The 17,613-nt window shown below is 50.0% G+C and overlaps 1 protein-coding gene across 1 annotated transcript in view; it reads left to right on the top strand.

The window, feature by feature from the left end:
• Positions 1-17,613, top strand: part of LOC123935782 (anosmin-1-like) — a 174,796-nt gene that overhangs the window by 114,195 nt on the left and 42,988 nt on the right. Inside the window, exons 4-6 of the mRNA XM_045996590.1 lie at positions 1,573-1,795; positions 12,733-12,917; positions 14,951-15,080. Of these exons, the coding sequence (XP_045852546.1) occupies positions 1,573-1,795; positions 12,733-12,917; positions 14,951-15,080 (538 nt within the window). The remainder of the gene's footprint in view (positions 1-1,572; positions 1,796-12,732; positions 12,918-14,950; positions 15,081-17,613) is intronic.

Genomic DNA, 17,613 nt, shown 5'->3' with positions numbered 1-17,613 from the left:
GGAGGGTCAGACTCTCAAAGGTGAGGTGTCGCGGGCTGCGGCCGGCAGGCCTTACCAGGTGTCACCAGATGGCAGAGAGCCGCAGTCGGCCGGCAGCAGGTGTTACCGGGCGTTCCGCAGGTGTTCCCCAGGTGTGACCAGGCGCTCCCAGTCCCGAGTCCCGGGGAGTCATCTGTGGGAGCAGCCGGCTGGCACGTAGCCCCGCGGTACTCACCTTCTACCCCTAGTTTGCGCTTGCCTGTGTTACCGTCTCGATTTCTTACATACCGACTCGGATTTGACATCTGACCACAAACGGTGTGCCCTCCTCGAGGATGTCCTGCTCCCTGTGTGGAGAAAGCACAGGCCTTCCCGGAGCGCCGAGGCCACTGTTTGCACTGCTTAAGGGGGGCACTGAGCTGTCACGGCAGGCAGAGCCCGGCCTCCCTGGGGTCCCGGTGAGCTATCAGGGCAGGAGGAGGGATAGGCTGAAAGTTAGGGTGACCGTGATGCCTGATTGTCAGCCACCATCCATCAGCAAAAGGAGGGCCACGTGGGAGGTCATTCCTCTGTCCCTCGTGGTGGGGCTCCTTTTAGGGACGCTCAGCAGCTCCCACTGGAGTGGCAGAAGGAAGCCGTTACCCCCGATTGCTTCTCATGTTCGAGCGGTAACCGAATGCTGTCCTGAACCGTTTTTCCAAAGGAGAAAGATGCATTTCGTAATGGGTTCTTGCCACTCTTTGCACTTTTTCCGTAATGTGGGTCTCTCAGAAAATCTGGGAATCCTCGTTGTCACGAGCGTGTGACTGATTCTGGGCTGCACTGACATGCCGTCAGCCAGATGCTCTCCAGAACCAGACTGTGACACACACGTAACCCTGACCCACGTTCCATCACGGCGTCCCTGACCGATAGATAATTCCATCGCAACACGAGGTCCCATGTGCACGGTAGCTCTAGAAGCCGGTGTTTCTAAAACCCGTTCAGTGAACGGAGGCTTAGAGGAGCTTTTGACAAGACAGCAGCCGGCGTCACTGCTGTGAGAACTGCACAGTTTACGGAGACGCACGGCGAAGGCATCGTGACTACCATTGACCACATGACACAAGTGACTCTGTAGAGAACGACAATCCGCGTGTGCATTCTGTAGTCCGAAAGGGGCCCTCGACGGCTCTGAGATGCTTTACGAACTCATCAGCTGTGTGAGCTTGGAGCGCTCACGTGCATGGTTCCTGCATATCTGTCCAGTGCGCACAAAGTTACCACTCGCGGGCTGGATTCCTTTCAGAGATCAGCCTAAAATATACATTTAAAGGGGGGAAAGAAAACAAATCGTTTATTTTGTAAGACATTCCAAGGACACTTTCACCCAATAATAATTTTCACCTTCCTTTCTGATGTCTTGGAAATCGGGCGTCCTGTGTCTTTAACGAGAGAACTTTCCTTTTCGGGGCTCCCGGCTGGCTGCGTCGGGAGAGCATGTGACTCTTGATCTTGGGGCTGTAAGTTCGAGCCCCACGTTGGGTGTCGAGATTGAGTAAAAAAAAAAAAAAAATCCTTAAAAAAGAGAATTTTTTCCTCTTCTGCCTTCAGCCTCTGTTCCCCAAGAAGAACTACGAATGCTTGACGAGCTGTGAGTTCCTCAAGTACATCCTGTCGGTGAAGCAGGGGGACTGCCCGGCCCCTGAGAAGGCCAGCGGGTTCGCCGCCGCCTGCGTGGAAAGCTGCGAAGCCGACAGCGAGTGCTCCGGGGTGAAGAAATGTTGTTCGAACGGATGTGGACACACCTGCCAGGTGCCCAAGACCCTTTACAAAGGTAAGGGGCAGAGCCCACGTGAAGGGAACTGTGTTAACTCATGGGGGGCAAGCGCTGTGTGCGTGGGGAAAGGGGACAGAGCGTGGGGATGGGGGTCAGTCCAAGAAGGCTCCGTTACAAGAGAAGAGAAACGATCCGAACATGCCCTTTGCGCCCCGCAGACCATCTGCCAGTGTTAGTGGGCCCGCCCGATCAGCCCGGGGAACTCCTTCCAGGGCAGAACAGGTCATTCTTATTCCGTGGGCCATGTAGGAAGCAAACTTCAGTCCAGTACTGGTCCTTTTGTCCACCAAGAGTAAGTCAGTAAGCGGCCCTGGGGACACAAGAACAAATCGACGGAAATCCCTGGAACGCGGGCTGCAGAGGGAAGCACCCTTGAAAACGCATGCAGAGGCGCGGGCGTCGTGGTTTTCCTGTTGGCTCTGTGCAAGGCCGGCAGGGTCACCGCGTGGACTTTCAACACGGTGGTTAGTGTCTTGCGAGCCCGGATGGAAGAATAGCTCTCTTTCCAAGATGGGGACTCAGTTTACCCAACCATTGAGCGGATGTAAGAGGTGACGTTCCTAGGCAGTTTCCAGAGCCCTTAACTCCCGGTGCTAAGCGACACTTGCCTCTGCCGGTAACGGTGACCCCGTTCTTTTAAGCCAAACCGCTTCTGTTGTGCTATGGCCTGTTTTGGGGACGCTCAGAATATCCCAGGACACAAATTTTTGCTGCTTTTTGGCATCTCGTATAAAGAGTCAAATAGAATTCATCACTGGGCATCGTTCTCTGCAAGTACAAAGAGGGATCTCTCTCCTCCTCTCTTGGACTCACAGTGAGTACGTTTGATGTCCAAATACAGGTCAGTTATTTTTAAACTGTGTGAAACCGCATCCACAGCAAGGCCCCATTGAATCTCGCGCTGGCTGTCGTCCACATCTGCTCTCACTCGCGCAACCACTCCCATCTCCGTCTCCCAGAACGCACCCGTCCCTGCCCCTTCCCTCAGGCGCTCCCGTAGGAATTACTCTCTTAAATCTGGGTAGTCCGTCCAGTTTTCCTGGTTTCTGCACAAGAGCTGGGGACACCTGGCGCAAGGACAGCATCTCAAATTCAAAATAACTGCCGCTTTCCCCTTCTTGCCACGTGATGTTTCTTTAATGGGTTTGAAGTTTCGTCCTGTTCACGCCTCTCATTATAAACTACGTAAAATCACTTTTGCAAAACCGAACCCCTTTTAAGTTTTCTAAAGTCTATTATTAGGAAGCCTTTTCTGTTCTCACAGATCATTTACTAAGTAAGTATTAGCATTTACCATAAAAATAGGATGCTTTTAGGAGGATTGTTGAAAAGGCATTTGTAAAACCCTTGTTGTTTCCAGGTGCGGTGTCCTCAAGAGGCAGTATCAATTAAAAGACGCTCTTTGTTTAAAGCGCTGAACAGTCAGTGTGAATTTCAAGTGTGTCTGCTTCACCAGGGATAAGGGAGATATTCTACAAAGGGCCTGCATAAATGATTAATTATTGAGAGACTTGCAATTTAAACCTATGCTTAGCTAAATATGACAGGTTTTGGTTTTTTTTTTAAGACCTGAAGTCCCTATTCTATAGAGTAGCTCTTAACTTCGGTTTTCTGCAGAGACAGGTCGTTCGTGGAGAACTGACTAGAAATAGAAGAAACAGACTATCGACCTGACAGTGCGTTTTGGGTAGTGAGCCTTGTGTAACAGGACGAGTGTTTTGAAAATAGATATAGATAGGTCCGCGGTGATGTCTCCCCTTGCCCCGTGGGGCGGCCCCTGAACGAAGGCCAGTTTCCGTGTCCGGGGGGCGGGGGGGGCGTCTGACAGTGCCACCGGGCAGGCGTGCATGAGCCAGCGTGGGGCCCGCCACAGCCTGCGTGAAGCTCACGGCCACGTTGTAGGCCACGAACCCCCGGCAGCGTCCCCTCACGGTCCTGCCCGGGGCTCACACTGCATGCTCACTCTCAGGAGAGGGTTGTGGCGTTGATGGCTCATGTCTCTCAGGGACCCAGCCCTTGGCCGTGCAGGGACAAACACGCTTCCCCAGCCGGCCGGTGTGCACGCACATCACTCTGAGCAGTCGGCAGAGAACCAGCCGTCACCGTCCTCCTCGCCTGCGCGTTCCCCTCTTACTGCCCTGAGCCATCACAGGGAGATCTGCTCGCCCCCTCTCTCTGCTCGTGCGAAGCCTGTGCCATCTTTTTCCTTAGGAAGGGGCGCCCCGTCCCCGGTGGCAATGACCGGGTCCCGCTCCCAGGCCACGAGGGCTGAGGCTGAGGCTACAAGCCGTTGCTCGGGTGATTTGGTTGTTGGGAGCAGAAATACGTGTGGCCCCGGCCCCCAGCTGGGCCGGCTCTCCTCCTGCTTTCACTTTGGGCCTATCCAACGATCGTACTAGACCCTAAATCATGGCATTGATATAGTATAGGTCCATCAAAAGATGAATCAGTGTCGACTGTTTTATTCCGATAAAGTCACTAACATGTCAGTGGTTACATAGATCAGGTACGTCCTTACCAGGCTGGCCATGCCCGGAACCCTCATTTGGGCACAAATAAGGATCGCAACTTTCGCAATAAATTGGTATATACCTACCCCCCTCTTATTTTTTCTTGTATTGCTTATTGGGTTAGTTAAAAAATTTTGAAATACAGAGACACAAGCATCGTGTTGGTCCTCCTGTGTTTCTGTATGGAAGATGGCGGACGTACCTGATCTATGTACCTGAGCTTTTTTAAAAAAAAGATTTATTTATTTGAGAGAGCGAAGGGGGGGAGAGAGAGAGAGGAGGGTGGCAGGGACGGGCAGAGGGAGTGGAACAGAGAGCTCTAAGCAGACTCCACACCACACTGAGCACAGAGTCCCATGCGGGGCTGGATCTCACGACCCTGAGATCATGACCTGAACTGAAATCAAGAGTTGAACGCTTAACCAACTGGGCCACCCAGATGCCAAACTTAGCTTTTAAAAACTAGGCCTATTTTGAAAAGATGTTCCACAGAATGCATCCTGTTTGAGCATTTAATTTGGTTTATGCTGGAAGAATCGTCCTTAGCTGATGCCCCTAAGTGAACCGTCTTTGGTTTCAGAGCTTAAAACAAAGGAACGCAACCTGAATAGACCGATATCTAGTAACGAGATTGAAGCAGTGATCAAAAACCTCCCAAAAAACAAGAGCCCAGGACCTGACGGATTCCCTGGGGAATTCTACCAAACTTTCAAAGAAGAAATAACACCAATTCTCCTGAAGCTGTCCAAATTGAAGCAGAAGGAAAACTTCCAGACTCTTTTTATGAAGCCAGCATTACCCTGATCCCCAAACCAGGCAAAGACCCTACCAAAAAGGAGAATTTCAGACCAATATCACTGATGAATATGGATGCAAAGATTCTCAACAAGATCCTAGCAAACAGGATCCAGCAGCACATTAAAAAGATTATCCCCCATGACCAGGTGGGATTCATCCCTGGGTTGCAAGGTTGGTTCAACATTCGCAAATCAAGCAATGTGATAGAACAAATCAATAAGAGAAGAGAGAAGAACCACATGGTCCTCTCAATGGATGCAGAAAAAGCATTTGACAAAATCCAGCATCCGTTCCTGATGAAAATGCTTCAAAGTATAGGGATGGAGGGAACATTCCTGAACTTCCTAAAATCTATCTATGAAAGACCCACAGCAAATATCATCCTCAATGGGAAAAAGCTTGCAGCCTTCCCGTTGAGATCAGAAACACGACAAGGATGCCCACTCTCACCACTCTTGTACGACATAGTATTAGAAGTCCTAGCAACGGCAATCAGACAACAAAGAGAAATAAAAGGTATCCAAATTGGCAAGGAAGAAGTCAAACTCTCTCTCTTCGCAGATGACATGATTCTTTATATGGAAAACCCCAAAGACTCCACCCCCAAACTACTAGAACTCATACAGCAATTCAGTAACGTGGCAGGATACAAAGTCAATGTACAGAAATCAGTGGCTTTCTTATACACTAACAATGAAAATACAGAAAGGGAAATTAGAGAATTGATTCCATTTACTGTAGCACCAAGAACCATAAGATACCTGGGAATAAACCTAACCAAAGAGGTAAAGGACCTGTACTCGAGGAACTACAGAACACTCATGAAAGAAATTGAAGAAGACGCAGAAAGATGGAAGACCCTTCCATGCTCTTGGATTGGAAGAATAAACATTGTTAAAATGTCTACACTGTCTAGAGCAATCTATACTTTTAATGCCATTCTGATCAAAATTCCACTGGTATTTTTCAAAGAGCTGGAGCAAATAATCCTAAAATTTGTATTGAATCAGAAGAGACCCCGAATTGCTAAGGAAATGTTGAAAAACGAAAACAAAACTGGCGGCATCACGTTACCCGATTTCAAGCTTTACTACAAAGCTGTGATCCCCAAGACAGCGTGGTACTGGCATAAAAACAGACACATAGACCAGTGGAACAGAGTGGAGAGCCCAGATATGGACCCTTAACTCTATGGTGAAATAATCTTCGACAAAACAGGAAAAAGTATTCAATGGAAAAAAGACAGTCTCTTCAATCAATGGTGCTGGGAAAACTGGACAGCGATATGTAGAAGAATGAAACTCGACCATTCTCTTCCACCGTACACAAAGATAAACTCGAAATGGATAAAAGACCTCAACGTGAGACAGGAATCTATCAGAATCCTAGAGGAGAACATAGGCAGTAACCTCTTCGATATCAGCCACAGCAACATCTTTCAAGATATGTCTCCAAAGGTCAAGGAAACAAAAGCGAAAATGAACTTTTGGGACTTCATCAAGATCAAAAGCTTCTGCACAGCAAAGGAAACGGTCAACAAAACAAAAAGGCAACCCACGGAATGGGAGAAGATATTTGCAAATGACAGTACAGACAAAAGGTTGATATCCAGGATCTATAAAGAACTCCTCAAACTCAACACACACAAAACAGATAATCATATCCAAAAATGGGCAGAAGATATGAACAGACACTTCTCCAACGAAGACATACAAATGGCTATCAGACACATGAAAAAATGTTCATCATCACTAGCCATCAGGGAGATTCAAATTAAAACAACATTGAGATACCACCTGACACCAGTTAGAATGGCCAAAATTAGCAAGACAGGAAACAACGTGTGTTGGAGAGGATGTGGAGACAGGGGAACCCTCTTACACTGTTGGTGGGAATGCAAGTTAGTGAAGCCACTTTGGAGAACAGTGTGGAGATTCCTGAAGAAATTAAGAATAGAGCTTCCCTAGGACCCTGCAATTGCACTGCTGGGTATTTACCCCAAAGATACAGATGTAGTGAAAAGAAGGGCCATCTGTACCCCAATGTTTATTGCAGCAATGGCTACGGTCGCCAAACTGTGGAAAGAACCAAGATGCCCTTCAACGGACGAATGGATAAGGAAGATGTGGTCCATATACACAATGGAGTATTATGCCTCCATCAGAAAGGACGAATACCCAACTTTTGTAGCAACATGGACGGGACTGGAAGAAATTATGCTGAGCGAAATAAGTCAAGCAGAGAGAGTCAAGTATCATATGGTCTCACTTATTTGTGGAGCATAACAAATAACACGGAGGACATGGGGAGATGGAGAGGAGAGGGAGTTGAGGGAAACTGGAGGGGGAGATGAACCATGAGAGACTATGGACTCTGAAAAACAACCAGAGGGTTTTGAAGGGGCGGGGGGGGTGGGAGGTTGAGGAACCAGGTGGTGGTAATAGGGAGGGCACGTACTGCATGGAGCACTGGGTGTGATGCCAAAACAATGAACACTGTTATGCTGTAAATAAACAAATAAAAAAACAAAACAAAACAAAGCAACGCAGCAGAGGGTTTTCAGTACGGACTGGAAATAAAAGTGTTAGCAGCTTCCTGCAAGACGTGTGAACGTCAGCCTGGGGAAAGGCCACCTGAGCTGCCAGTTCCCGGTGACGTGGACTCAGCATCATCTTGGGAGGTTTAAGAGGCTGCTTCTCTGCAGGTGTAGGACAGAGAACGATGCTTGTCCGGACACTCGTGTTCCCTTTGATGCTCCCCCTGGCCTGTTGGAAAGCTTATTCACAGTCAACTCTCCTCCCTTCCAAAGACGATGTATTATTTTATGGCCCAGACTTCTGTTTCTCCTGATCCCTGCCAACGCGCTTGCTTGCGGTAGGGCAGGAGAAAAGCTGAACCTGTTTTCTGCATGTAAAGACCGAGATTAATCTGTGGCTCTCCGTCATCTCCCTTTCTCCCTGAACTGTGCGTAGGCCAAAACGAATCACCTGTCAGTTTGTCTCCAAATGAACTGGAAAATCTGATCATGTTGTGGACTAAATATTTGTGTGAATAACTTCATATTTGAAATATTGAAACTTTAGTTCTCTAGAGATGGACTCATCCCACTACTCAGAAATCTGTTTTGTTTTTTTTTTTTTAGCATTTTGCATACAGCGACCCAGTACCTTAATGGGACAGGAACACAAATTCCAGAGTACTGATGGCCTCTAGGAGAGATACTGACTGGTGCTTAATTATTGAGTCATTGGAACACTGTGTCTTGCTACATTTGCATAGCATTTACACTTCTGACACTTTTTTAAATAGATTTTATTTATCTGTTTGACAGACAGAGATCACAAGTAGGCAGAGAGGCAGGCAGAGAGGAGGAAGCAGCCTCCCACTGAGCAGAGAGCCCGATGTGGAACTCGATCCCAGGACCCTAAGATCATGACCTGAGCCGAAGGCAGAGTCTTAACCCACTGAGCCACCCAAGTGCCCCTGATAAACATTTTTTTTAAAGATTTTATTTATTTATTTGACAGAGAGAGATCACAAGTAGGCAGAGAGGCAGGCAGAGAGAGAGGAGGAAGCAGGTTCCCCGCCGAGCAGAGAGCCCGATGCGGGACTCGATCCCAGGACCCTGAGATCATGACCTGAGCCGAAGGCAGCGGCTTAACCCACTGAGCCACCCAGGTGCCCCGATAAACATTTTTTATGGGAATAATCAGATCTCATGATTTGCAACTACTGATTCTGATCATTGTGTTTTGTATTTTTCCAAATCCTTGTATTTTTCCAAATTTTTCCAAATCATTGTATTTTTCCAAATTTTATAACTCATTGACGTTCACCATAATCCTTGTGGTGGTATAAAGACAATGCATGCATATTGCCACATACCAGGGGACGTTACAGGATCCCATTTTTGACAGAACAGCGTGGATTTCAGATGACACCTTTGTTCAAAAATAACTTACAGAACAAAAAGTCTCGTCATTTCCATGAGAAAGAACGCACCCAGGAGCTGTGGATTCTGCACATCTGGTTACGCAAGTGGGGTGCTGGGTGCGCTCCCAGCCCCGTGCAGAAGGCCTGGCCGTGCGGGCTGGGGGTCCCGGGGGCTCGGGGCCAAGCCCCATCTGCTCACAATTAACGGCCGAGCGCTGGACTTAACTTCCAATCAAGGCAGCCAGCTGACCCTGATGCAAAGCAGATGGGCCATTTCTCAACATGCAAATCGTAAGATTGTTGTACACAGTAACATGCAAATCGTAAGATTGTTGTACATAGTCACTGAAGAGGTTGTTAAAGGAAGAAGTGCGAACTGACATCTCTGTGACGCTCACTGTGTTCCATGAAGGCTCTCGGTAGCTGGAGATGTGCAGATTCAACCCTCATCGTAGCAAGGGGATTCCAAGGCTTGCTCTGCTGCTGCTGAGTTCAGGGTACTTCACCGGCATGAGCGTTTACGGGGGCTGGATGTACACGAGGGGATGACGCCCAGGAGAGCCAAGGAGAAGCGGGCACTGGAAATCTCAGAGAATGTGCTTGATGAGTTTGGAGAACTGACCAGGCATCTTCTCTTTACTGTGCACAAAGAAACCCCGTGAATCACGAAGCATTCTCCAAGGCCACGCTCTCTCCAGATACGCCCTCGGTAGAAAGCGTGTCTAGGGCCCGCCTGGAAGGCAGACATGAACAAAGCAGTCCTTTTGTTGAGATTGGTTTTTCCTCCCGCGGAGCAAACTTTGATAGCTTTTCTCCTTTTTTAAGATTTTATTTATTTATTTGACAGAGAGAGAGCGTGCACAAGTAGGCAGAGAGGCAGGAGAGGGAGAAGCAGGCTCTCCAGTGAGCTGGGAGCCCGATGCGAGACTCGATCCCAGGACCCTGAGATCATGACCTGAGCTGAATGAAGGCAGCTGCTTAACCGACTGAGCCACCGAGGTGCCCCAGTACTTGTTTTGCTTGATCTAAGTCTTTGGAGAGCTACATCTGGGTTAAAACTCATCAGCATACGTTGAGATTTCCATCCTATTAGGAATTGTCAGGAATTGGTCATTTAAAAAAAAAAAAACTAGGAAAATTCTGACAATGCAATAAAACAATTGATTTCATCTTGTAAACTTACTAATGGAGTTTGATTGTATTATTATTTAGTATTTGCTTTTTAAAAATGTAAGCGTAAGCACGTACCTGTACTAAGTGTTCTCCTTTCCCTAAGGCGAGCGCCCACCTGCAGGGAGGGCTTGGCCCTTGGTGCAGAGATTGGGTCACTGTTTCCGTGCCCTCTTATTTCCGCAGATACATTCTCGAGTGTGGAGTGGGACGGTGGTTAGGCTGGAGTACTTCAGCAGACATTTCCTGACTGTGCTCTCGCAGTGTGTGCTCCCCTGGGCCCCCGTGAGGCGTGGGAACGAAGGAGACCTGCTCCTTGAGGGCTGGGGAGGACTGATACCGTCCAAGGATCTTCTGCTCTAAGAGGCGGCTCGACGCACATTTGAGCAGTTATAGGCTAAGGTTCGATGAGGGGGCAGGAGAATGCAGGTTGATTCCACTTGGGGAGGTTTGGGGTAAGTAGCTCTGAGCAGTGGCCTTCAGTCTGAGCCTGGACGTGGTCACATGTCCATAGAAAGTAGGAGGAAAGACATTTCGGACTGAAAATATCTAGCAGTAGCCAGAAGTACCTGGCCTTGTGTTTCTAGAAAAGGGGGTTTAAAAGCAGGTTCTGTGACACACACGTGACATGGACCGAGAGCTGAGTGGAAGGATCGCCAGTGGTCGGTCATAAAGGTGGTCTGATGAGATACGTGGGACGTGCCAAGTGTCCATCCCATGGGAAACGGTGCACGTGAATAGTCAGGGACGGTGGGGGAGACCATCTGTCCTCTACTTCAGGAAAATCATCATCACAGAATACCGTGAGGAGGGAACTAGAGGAAAAGACAGGCCTGTGGGAACATGGGACGGGAGGCTTCCCGGAACCGCCGTCTGCAGTCCAGCAAAGAGATGCCGGGGGCCCAGGGGCAAGTCGAAAGGTCTCTCAGCTATCCACAGGCATGGAGCGGTTGTGAAGATTTCACCGGGGGAGGGGACATCTGCAGGACGGCCACTTGAGTCTGGACTTGTGTGGAGAAGTCTTTTTGGCAGTAGGGCCCGCAGCGTCAGTGGGGACAGGGGACAGATCCGAGAATCCCTTGCTCAGCAGAACTACTCCAGGCATGAGTAAATGGGTCCTCATGTAAGATTGTACCCCAGGAAGAAAAGTTAACCTTCCCCCTCAGCACAGACTCACAGGGAGGGTCACCTGAAGCACCAGCGTTCTAGGAAAGGACCAAGTAGAGACACGACCCATCAGCAAATCGAAACAGTGCAGCATGGCAGAGAGTGCGTCTTCTAGAAAGAACTGTGTAGACCTCACTGACCTCTGGCCAGATTTATTTGCTGCCGTTTTAAAATCCTGCAGCTCCCCCCACCTACATGTGTAAGGGCTTGAGAGTCTCCCCCAGACAAGACTTGGCGTGATGAAGACCCAGATGGAAATCAGAGTTGACCCTCAGTGACGTCACTAACCTACGTCCGATTGTGTCTGCATTTTGATTTTGCACATTTTTCAATCTCCTTTCTGCTTACGTGTTAGACATAGAGCGTTGGCAAACGCCATGTGCAAGTGAGTAGTCAGTGCGTCGGGCAGAGATGCCGCGCGTCGTCAGGAGGACCGGCTACTGATGGCAGCTGGCGTTCCAGGTTCCGATGGCCCCGGGCATTACGGTACCGTGGCTTCTACCTAACCCATCCGTTCTACATCCACACGCGTGTAGAACTCGGTTTTAAACTTCCCTTTCCATAATGGCTGTGATTTTGGACTCCGGTTCTTAGGACCGTCCGACGCCAGGCCACTTGCCTGCGCCGTCGGGGGAGAAGGAGATCAGAATGATGAACTACTTTCAAATGAGACACCTGTGAGAGACTTTTGAAGCAAGGCGGTCACTCTTGCCGAAACCAAACAGTATAAATTTGTCATTTTCCAATTTTATGCCCTAAAGTCTATAGGAGAGAGCCCCTCAATCAGTTGGGGAATGAAAAGATCCGTGCTTTGGAAATCATTCTTGTAAGGTCTGACCACAGAAGAGCATTTAGCCTTATGATTTTTTCCCTTAAAAGGCAAACTTTCTGAGGCAGGAGAGGTGAGCAAACCGGGGAGGCCCATTACGATGATGTTAGATGCTGTCCGTAGACACAGCGCGTGTCGAATGGGGACAGGATCTTCACAGCTTCCTGACTGTGTCCTCGTGTGAATTCCTAGTTAACCTCCAGTCACGTAACTGCGTAACATTGTTTATTCCGAAGAATTCACGTAAATGAATTGCTCTCGAGATGGCTGGGGAGGAAAATATTCTTGTTCCAAATCATGACCTGAGTTAGAGCCTCTTTAGAAACAGGGAAAGCTAAAAGCAAAGGAGCTGATTGAAAGGCGGTGGGGGCTGACCTTGCCCTGGCAGCGATGAGCCACTTTTCTGGAGGGAAATGGGGATCCGTGGTCCTGACATGAGATTGGCCTTTTCTAGAGGTTTTCTTCCTCCGCATGAGCTGCCCTGGCATCCCACGCTGATTGTTTTGATTGCCGTGCTTCTGTTTCAGGGGTGCCCCTGAAGCCCAGAAAAGAGTTACGATTTACAGAACTACAGTCTGGACAGCTGGAGGTTAAGTGGTCCTCGAAATTCAACATTTCCATCGAGCCTGTGATCTACGTGGTGCAAAGAAGGTGGAATTACGGAATCCATCCTAGCGAAGACGACGCCACGCAGTGGGACACGGTGGCCCAGGTAAGTGTCCCCCTGTCCTTGATGTACCGCCCACAGCACACCCTCACACCCTTGGCGGGCAGCCAGCGTTGCCTCCGCCGGAAGAGGCCGCCTGCCCAGATGATGCGGGCGTGGACGTCCTGGCCCGCGTGGCTGCAGAAGGCAGGATGCGCTCCGGAGGTAGACCCCGGTGCGGCTGGAACTTGACTGGTGGCTTCCTTTGCTTAACAGACGTGTGCCAGGGAGATAGTTCTGTGAGGGCCCCCCCTGATTTCCTCCGAGAAGGGTATTTCCTTGAGAGAAACATAAAGCCCACCCGAGGAAGAGAAATGCACCAGCACTGGGACACGTTCGTGTGACAGCAGACCGCGTAAGCGATTCTGGTTGTCCTACACGGAGGCCTCCGTTCCGCACAGGGACGTGAGCAGCAGACTGCGGCTGTCGCGCAGGGCTGGGCGGGCACGACCGGCCACTTCTCGCCCAATGGACTACCAGCTGCAAGAAACCCACAGGGTTTTAGAGAAAGAACAGATTCTCCACGACACGCGACCTCGTGCCCTCAGCGGCCTCGGTGCTGTCTCCACGTATGTCTGCGGGCAGAGACCCTGACCAGGCGGGGGGCCGGGCTTCGTGCTGGGCGGACTCCCATTGGTGCTCTCAGTAAGCACAAAATAAATTTCAGGACACAGGTATTGCAGGATGACTTCGGTGCTTTACTAATAGTTGTGTCTCAGAGAGGAGACACACGAAAATAATTTACGGACTCCAAAGGAAATGAGCAATTCAAGGTACAAAAAACAAATTAGTGGCAAAAAAAAAAAGAGAGAGAGAGAAACCTGGTCAAATAAATCTAGTGATCCTGTTTCATTTGTATTTTGTTAAAAAAAAAGTTTGCTTTAAAAAAACCTGAAGATGTCTGGCATACAGCCTAAAAGTCTCTTTGATTTACGTGGTATGCTTCCTTAATGGTACCATGTCACTTGTAAGTTTTCCAAATTATTTCAAGATTTATGGCAGTTACTAACAATGAGATCAGCTCCTTTCTGCCTGCTGCTCCGGAGAGAGGAAGGGTCTTTCCTTATTTTCCTTATTTTCACTGGCTCATGTCGTCCTCTGTCATCCCTCCATCGTCTTTCCGAAACGCTGGGGGGATCGTGCTGACTTCAGGTTTGGAAATTCAAGGCCAGTAGGAGTGAAGGTGGGAGTTGGCGAGACAATCCCCTTGCATTCCGCCACGTGAGGCAGAAAGCCCCACGGAGGAGTTCACAGCCTCCGCTTTCAGATACGAGAGCAGAGGTGATGGCCCCTTTCAAGCGGTTCTTTATGGAGTCGGGTTTGGGAGGGTTTCCATTCAGTCTCACTTGCCCGTGCCCATCCATGGAGCAGAGGCCGAGTCAGCCTTGCGACTCCAGCAGGAGAGGCAGCCAACGAGGCACCTTTCCTGGTGTCCAGTTTTTTCCTATCGACATTGTCTCGGACAGAGACCTCTCCGCACTCCTCCTTTAGAAGACCACGACCAGGTCCTTAAAACTCTTGCCCCATTTACTCAAACCAGGAGGAAAGACTTGGGTTGCAACCTACTTCCCCAAATGGTCAGCCTCCTTTAACGCATGTGGGTCCTCCTCCTGAGTTCCAGGACAGACGTTGGCAAGCACGTTCAAGAGGCTTTTCTTTCTGTAACCGGAAGATGGTTTCATCTTCTTGCCTAGCGCGCAATGACTAGCTCACGTATGTATCCGCCCAGAGGTGTCACTGAGGCGAAACCCCTAGTGGGTTTAAAGCTACGTGAAGCCACCAGATGTAAGTAGCCCAGGCACGTTCATAACGTGGGCTCCGGAGATCTTTAAGTCTTTGGGGTGAGCTTCCTAGCAGTAGAGCTTTCTAGGAGTGGAGCAGGCCCCCAACCGCTCTTCTAACGGAGCACGATGACCGCACTTATCCCAAGGGCACAGGGCGACCTTGCGTTGGCTGGGACAGTGGTGTGCTTTTACGACCCACCCGACTGACCCATCTGGATAAGAGGGCTGACTCTGCTCTGCGACGTTTCTCTGCAGACCACCGATGAGCGGGTCCAGCTGACCGACATACGACCCGGCCGGTGGTACCAGTTCCGAGTGGCAGCTGTCAACGTGCACGGGACCCGAGGCTTCACGGCCCCCAGCAAACACTTCCGCTCCTCCAAAGGTCAGTCTCGCCTTGCAAACCCCAGGCTCACCTTCCTGCCGCGCACCCCTGGGGTGCAGAGCTGTGCTGCCGCCGTGTCCGTCTGTACGGTTGGTCGGCAGGTGGCTCTTCTTGAAACCGTGGTTGCCCGGAGTGTGAGTTAATGTCTTACGCTTCATCACATCCAGAGTTTAAACCCGGGGTCCCTGTGCCATTGCTGTAATTCTGTTCTGTTCTTATCTCGTCGCTGTTGGAAGGCCTCTGCAATCCAGCAAATACGAAGGCTGTGACCTGTCAGGTGAGTTTCGTGGGTGCGGTGGGAGGACGTCCCAGGACTTGAACGGATCAGGCCTCCACGCGTGCTTTCTCCGGCTGTGGGCTGTGCGCCCTCTCTGCGCACTACGTCTGCTGTAAGATCCCGGGTCGCGGCGCGGGGCTAGTGAGCCCCTTCCCGGACCCCCCCACCGTGCTCCTCCTCCGTGGAAAATGATTGAGACGGATTTCAGACAAAACGCTTGTGTTGTTAGTGAACGATGTAAGACGTGTCCCGTCAGTCCTGTGTCTTTCGTTATGGGACGGTCGGAACTTTCTGCTCTCACTTGCCCTTTCTGTTGTTGCATGTCTCTGTCTTTTTGCAACCCTTTGTCAATGACATCGCCGGCCTCAGAAGTGGGAAGCTTGCAACAGAAGCCATTTAATATGTGGATTCTATTATTACACCTTATGTTGTACACTTTTTTTTAATATTTTGTTTATTTACTTGACACAGAGAGAAAGATTACAAGTAGGCAGAGAGGCGGGGGGGGGGGGGGTGGGAAGCAGGCTCTCTGCTCGGCAGGGCTCAATCCCAGGACCCTGAGATCATGACCTGAGCCGAAGGCAGAGGCTTAAGCCACTGAGCCACCCAGGTGCCCCATTTTGTACACTTTTAACTCTTTTTAAAAAAGACATTTTAGGAAAGGAAAGGTGCATTTTTTCCCCTCCACAGAGGCAAACACACTGAGCAAATTTGAAAGTGCCACCAGGGACATCAATCCTTCTCTTGAGACCGTGTCTCCAACTGGCCTGACGAGTTAGAGAGGCGAGGGAGAGAAATCACAGCAGTGGGTTCAGAGGTGAGGCCCTGTGAGAGGCCCGAACCCTTCGCCTTGGTCTCACGGTTCAGATGCAAGGCAGGCATGTCGTGGTCTGTTGGGTTGCCCAGAGCCGTGTGTTCAGGTCGCGGCTGCAGAAACGGACAGCGGGCAGAAGCCCCTGCTGGCCTTTGGAGACAGATGAGGAAGACCTTTCGGGGATGTGGGCAGAGCCCCGCGGACAGTTCCCAGGGCCCGTCACGCGGCTGCCAGCTGCCTCAGAGGCCTCCGTTCTGAGCAAGTGGCGAGGCCTTGCTGTCCCGATGCCTCCGGTAGATCTGCGCGCCTGAATGGTCTAAAAGTAGAGCGGCAGCCCTCGCGTTGAGAGGGGCTTTTATTGAATGAGAAAGCACCGTGCTGGGGCGGCCCCGCATTCGCCGTGACGCTGCTGTTGGATTTCCTCCCTTTCCAAGCACACCCACACCGAGCCTTCCAGACTCTAGTCCTCGTCGTTCTTGCAAACCAGCTGTCTGCACAGGACTCACCGTCGAGCTCTACGCTTTTGCCCGTGAAGAGACATCCCGGAATTGTGGGAATGGAAGAGATCCCCTAAATGACTGAGAACATGTCCTCCAGGATTGGTCTAAAGCAGCCTTGACCGTTGACAAGACGGCACCACATCCTTCGTGACCTTACTCGGATCTGATTATACGGAGAAATGGGCCTTCTGGGGAAAACAGTGTTTGACAGCGTTAACTGAAATATAACGATCATGCCATTAAATTCATTCCTCTTACATGTACAGCCCAGTGATTTCCGCCACACGTGGACGTGTGAGTTACCGCCGTCCACTCCTAGGACCCACCAGGAGCCTCCATGCCTTCAGGGGGGAACTTTAAAGTAGAAACAAAGTTAGTGTTGAGTCTTTCCCTTCTCATCACTCATGTGTCATTCCCTTTGTATTAAACAAACATTTGTTGAGTGCTTATGAGTGTCAGGCACTGGTCTAGGCACAGGGGATAAGGAATGAACAAAAGGAAAAAAGCGTCTGCTTTTCTGGAACACACACACACACAATTGGGCCCATCGGGGGTATGAGGAAAGAGTCAGCAAGGTTAATAAGTAAAATACTGTTGTATAGGAGGGTAGGTAGGGACAACTGATGATAAAAAGAAGGACTAGATAGAACATAGGAGATGTTGCGGGGGTGTATCTTGTTGCCAGCTTTAGGGAGGGTGGACCGAGGTTTTGGTGAGAAAGAGATGCTGTGGAAAGGAGGGGAAGAGTAAGCCTCACGTCAGTTTGAAAGAAGAGCATTCTGGTTCCTGGAAGCAGTTGGTGCAAAGGTCCTGAGGCAGGAAAGAGCTTGCCGAGTTTGTTGAAGAACTGAGCAGCGGAACAGGGCAGGGGAGCTGGAGACGAAGCCTGAGAGGAAGGAGGGCAGTAGGTTTATTGGGTCTTCATCGCCACTGCAGAGCATG

This window comes from Meles meles, chromosome Y (assembly GCF_922984935.1).
Source record: "Meles meles chromosome Y, mMelMel3.1 paternal haplotype, whole genome shotgun sequence".
NCBI classification, from domain to species: domain Eukaryota; kingdom Metazoa; phylum Chordata; class Mammalia; order Carnivora; family Mustelidae; genus Meles; species Meles meles.
The sequence above is the reverse complement of the archived record's forward strand: the minus strand, read 5'-3'. Positions and strand labels throughout refer to the sequence as shown.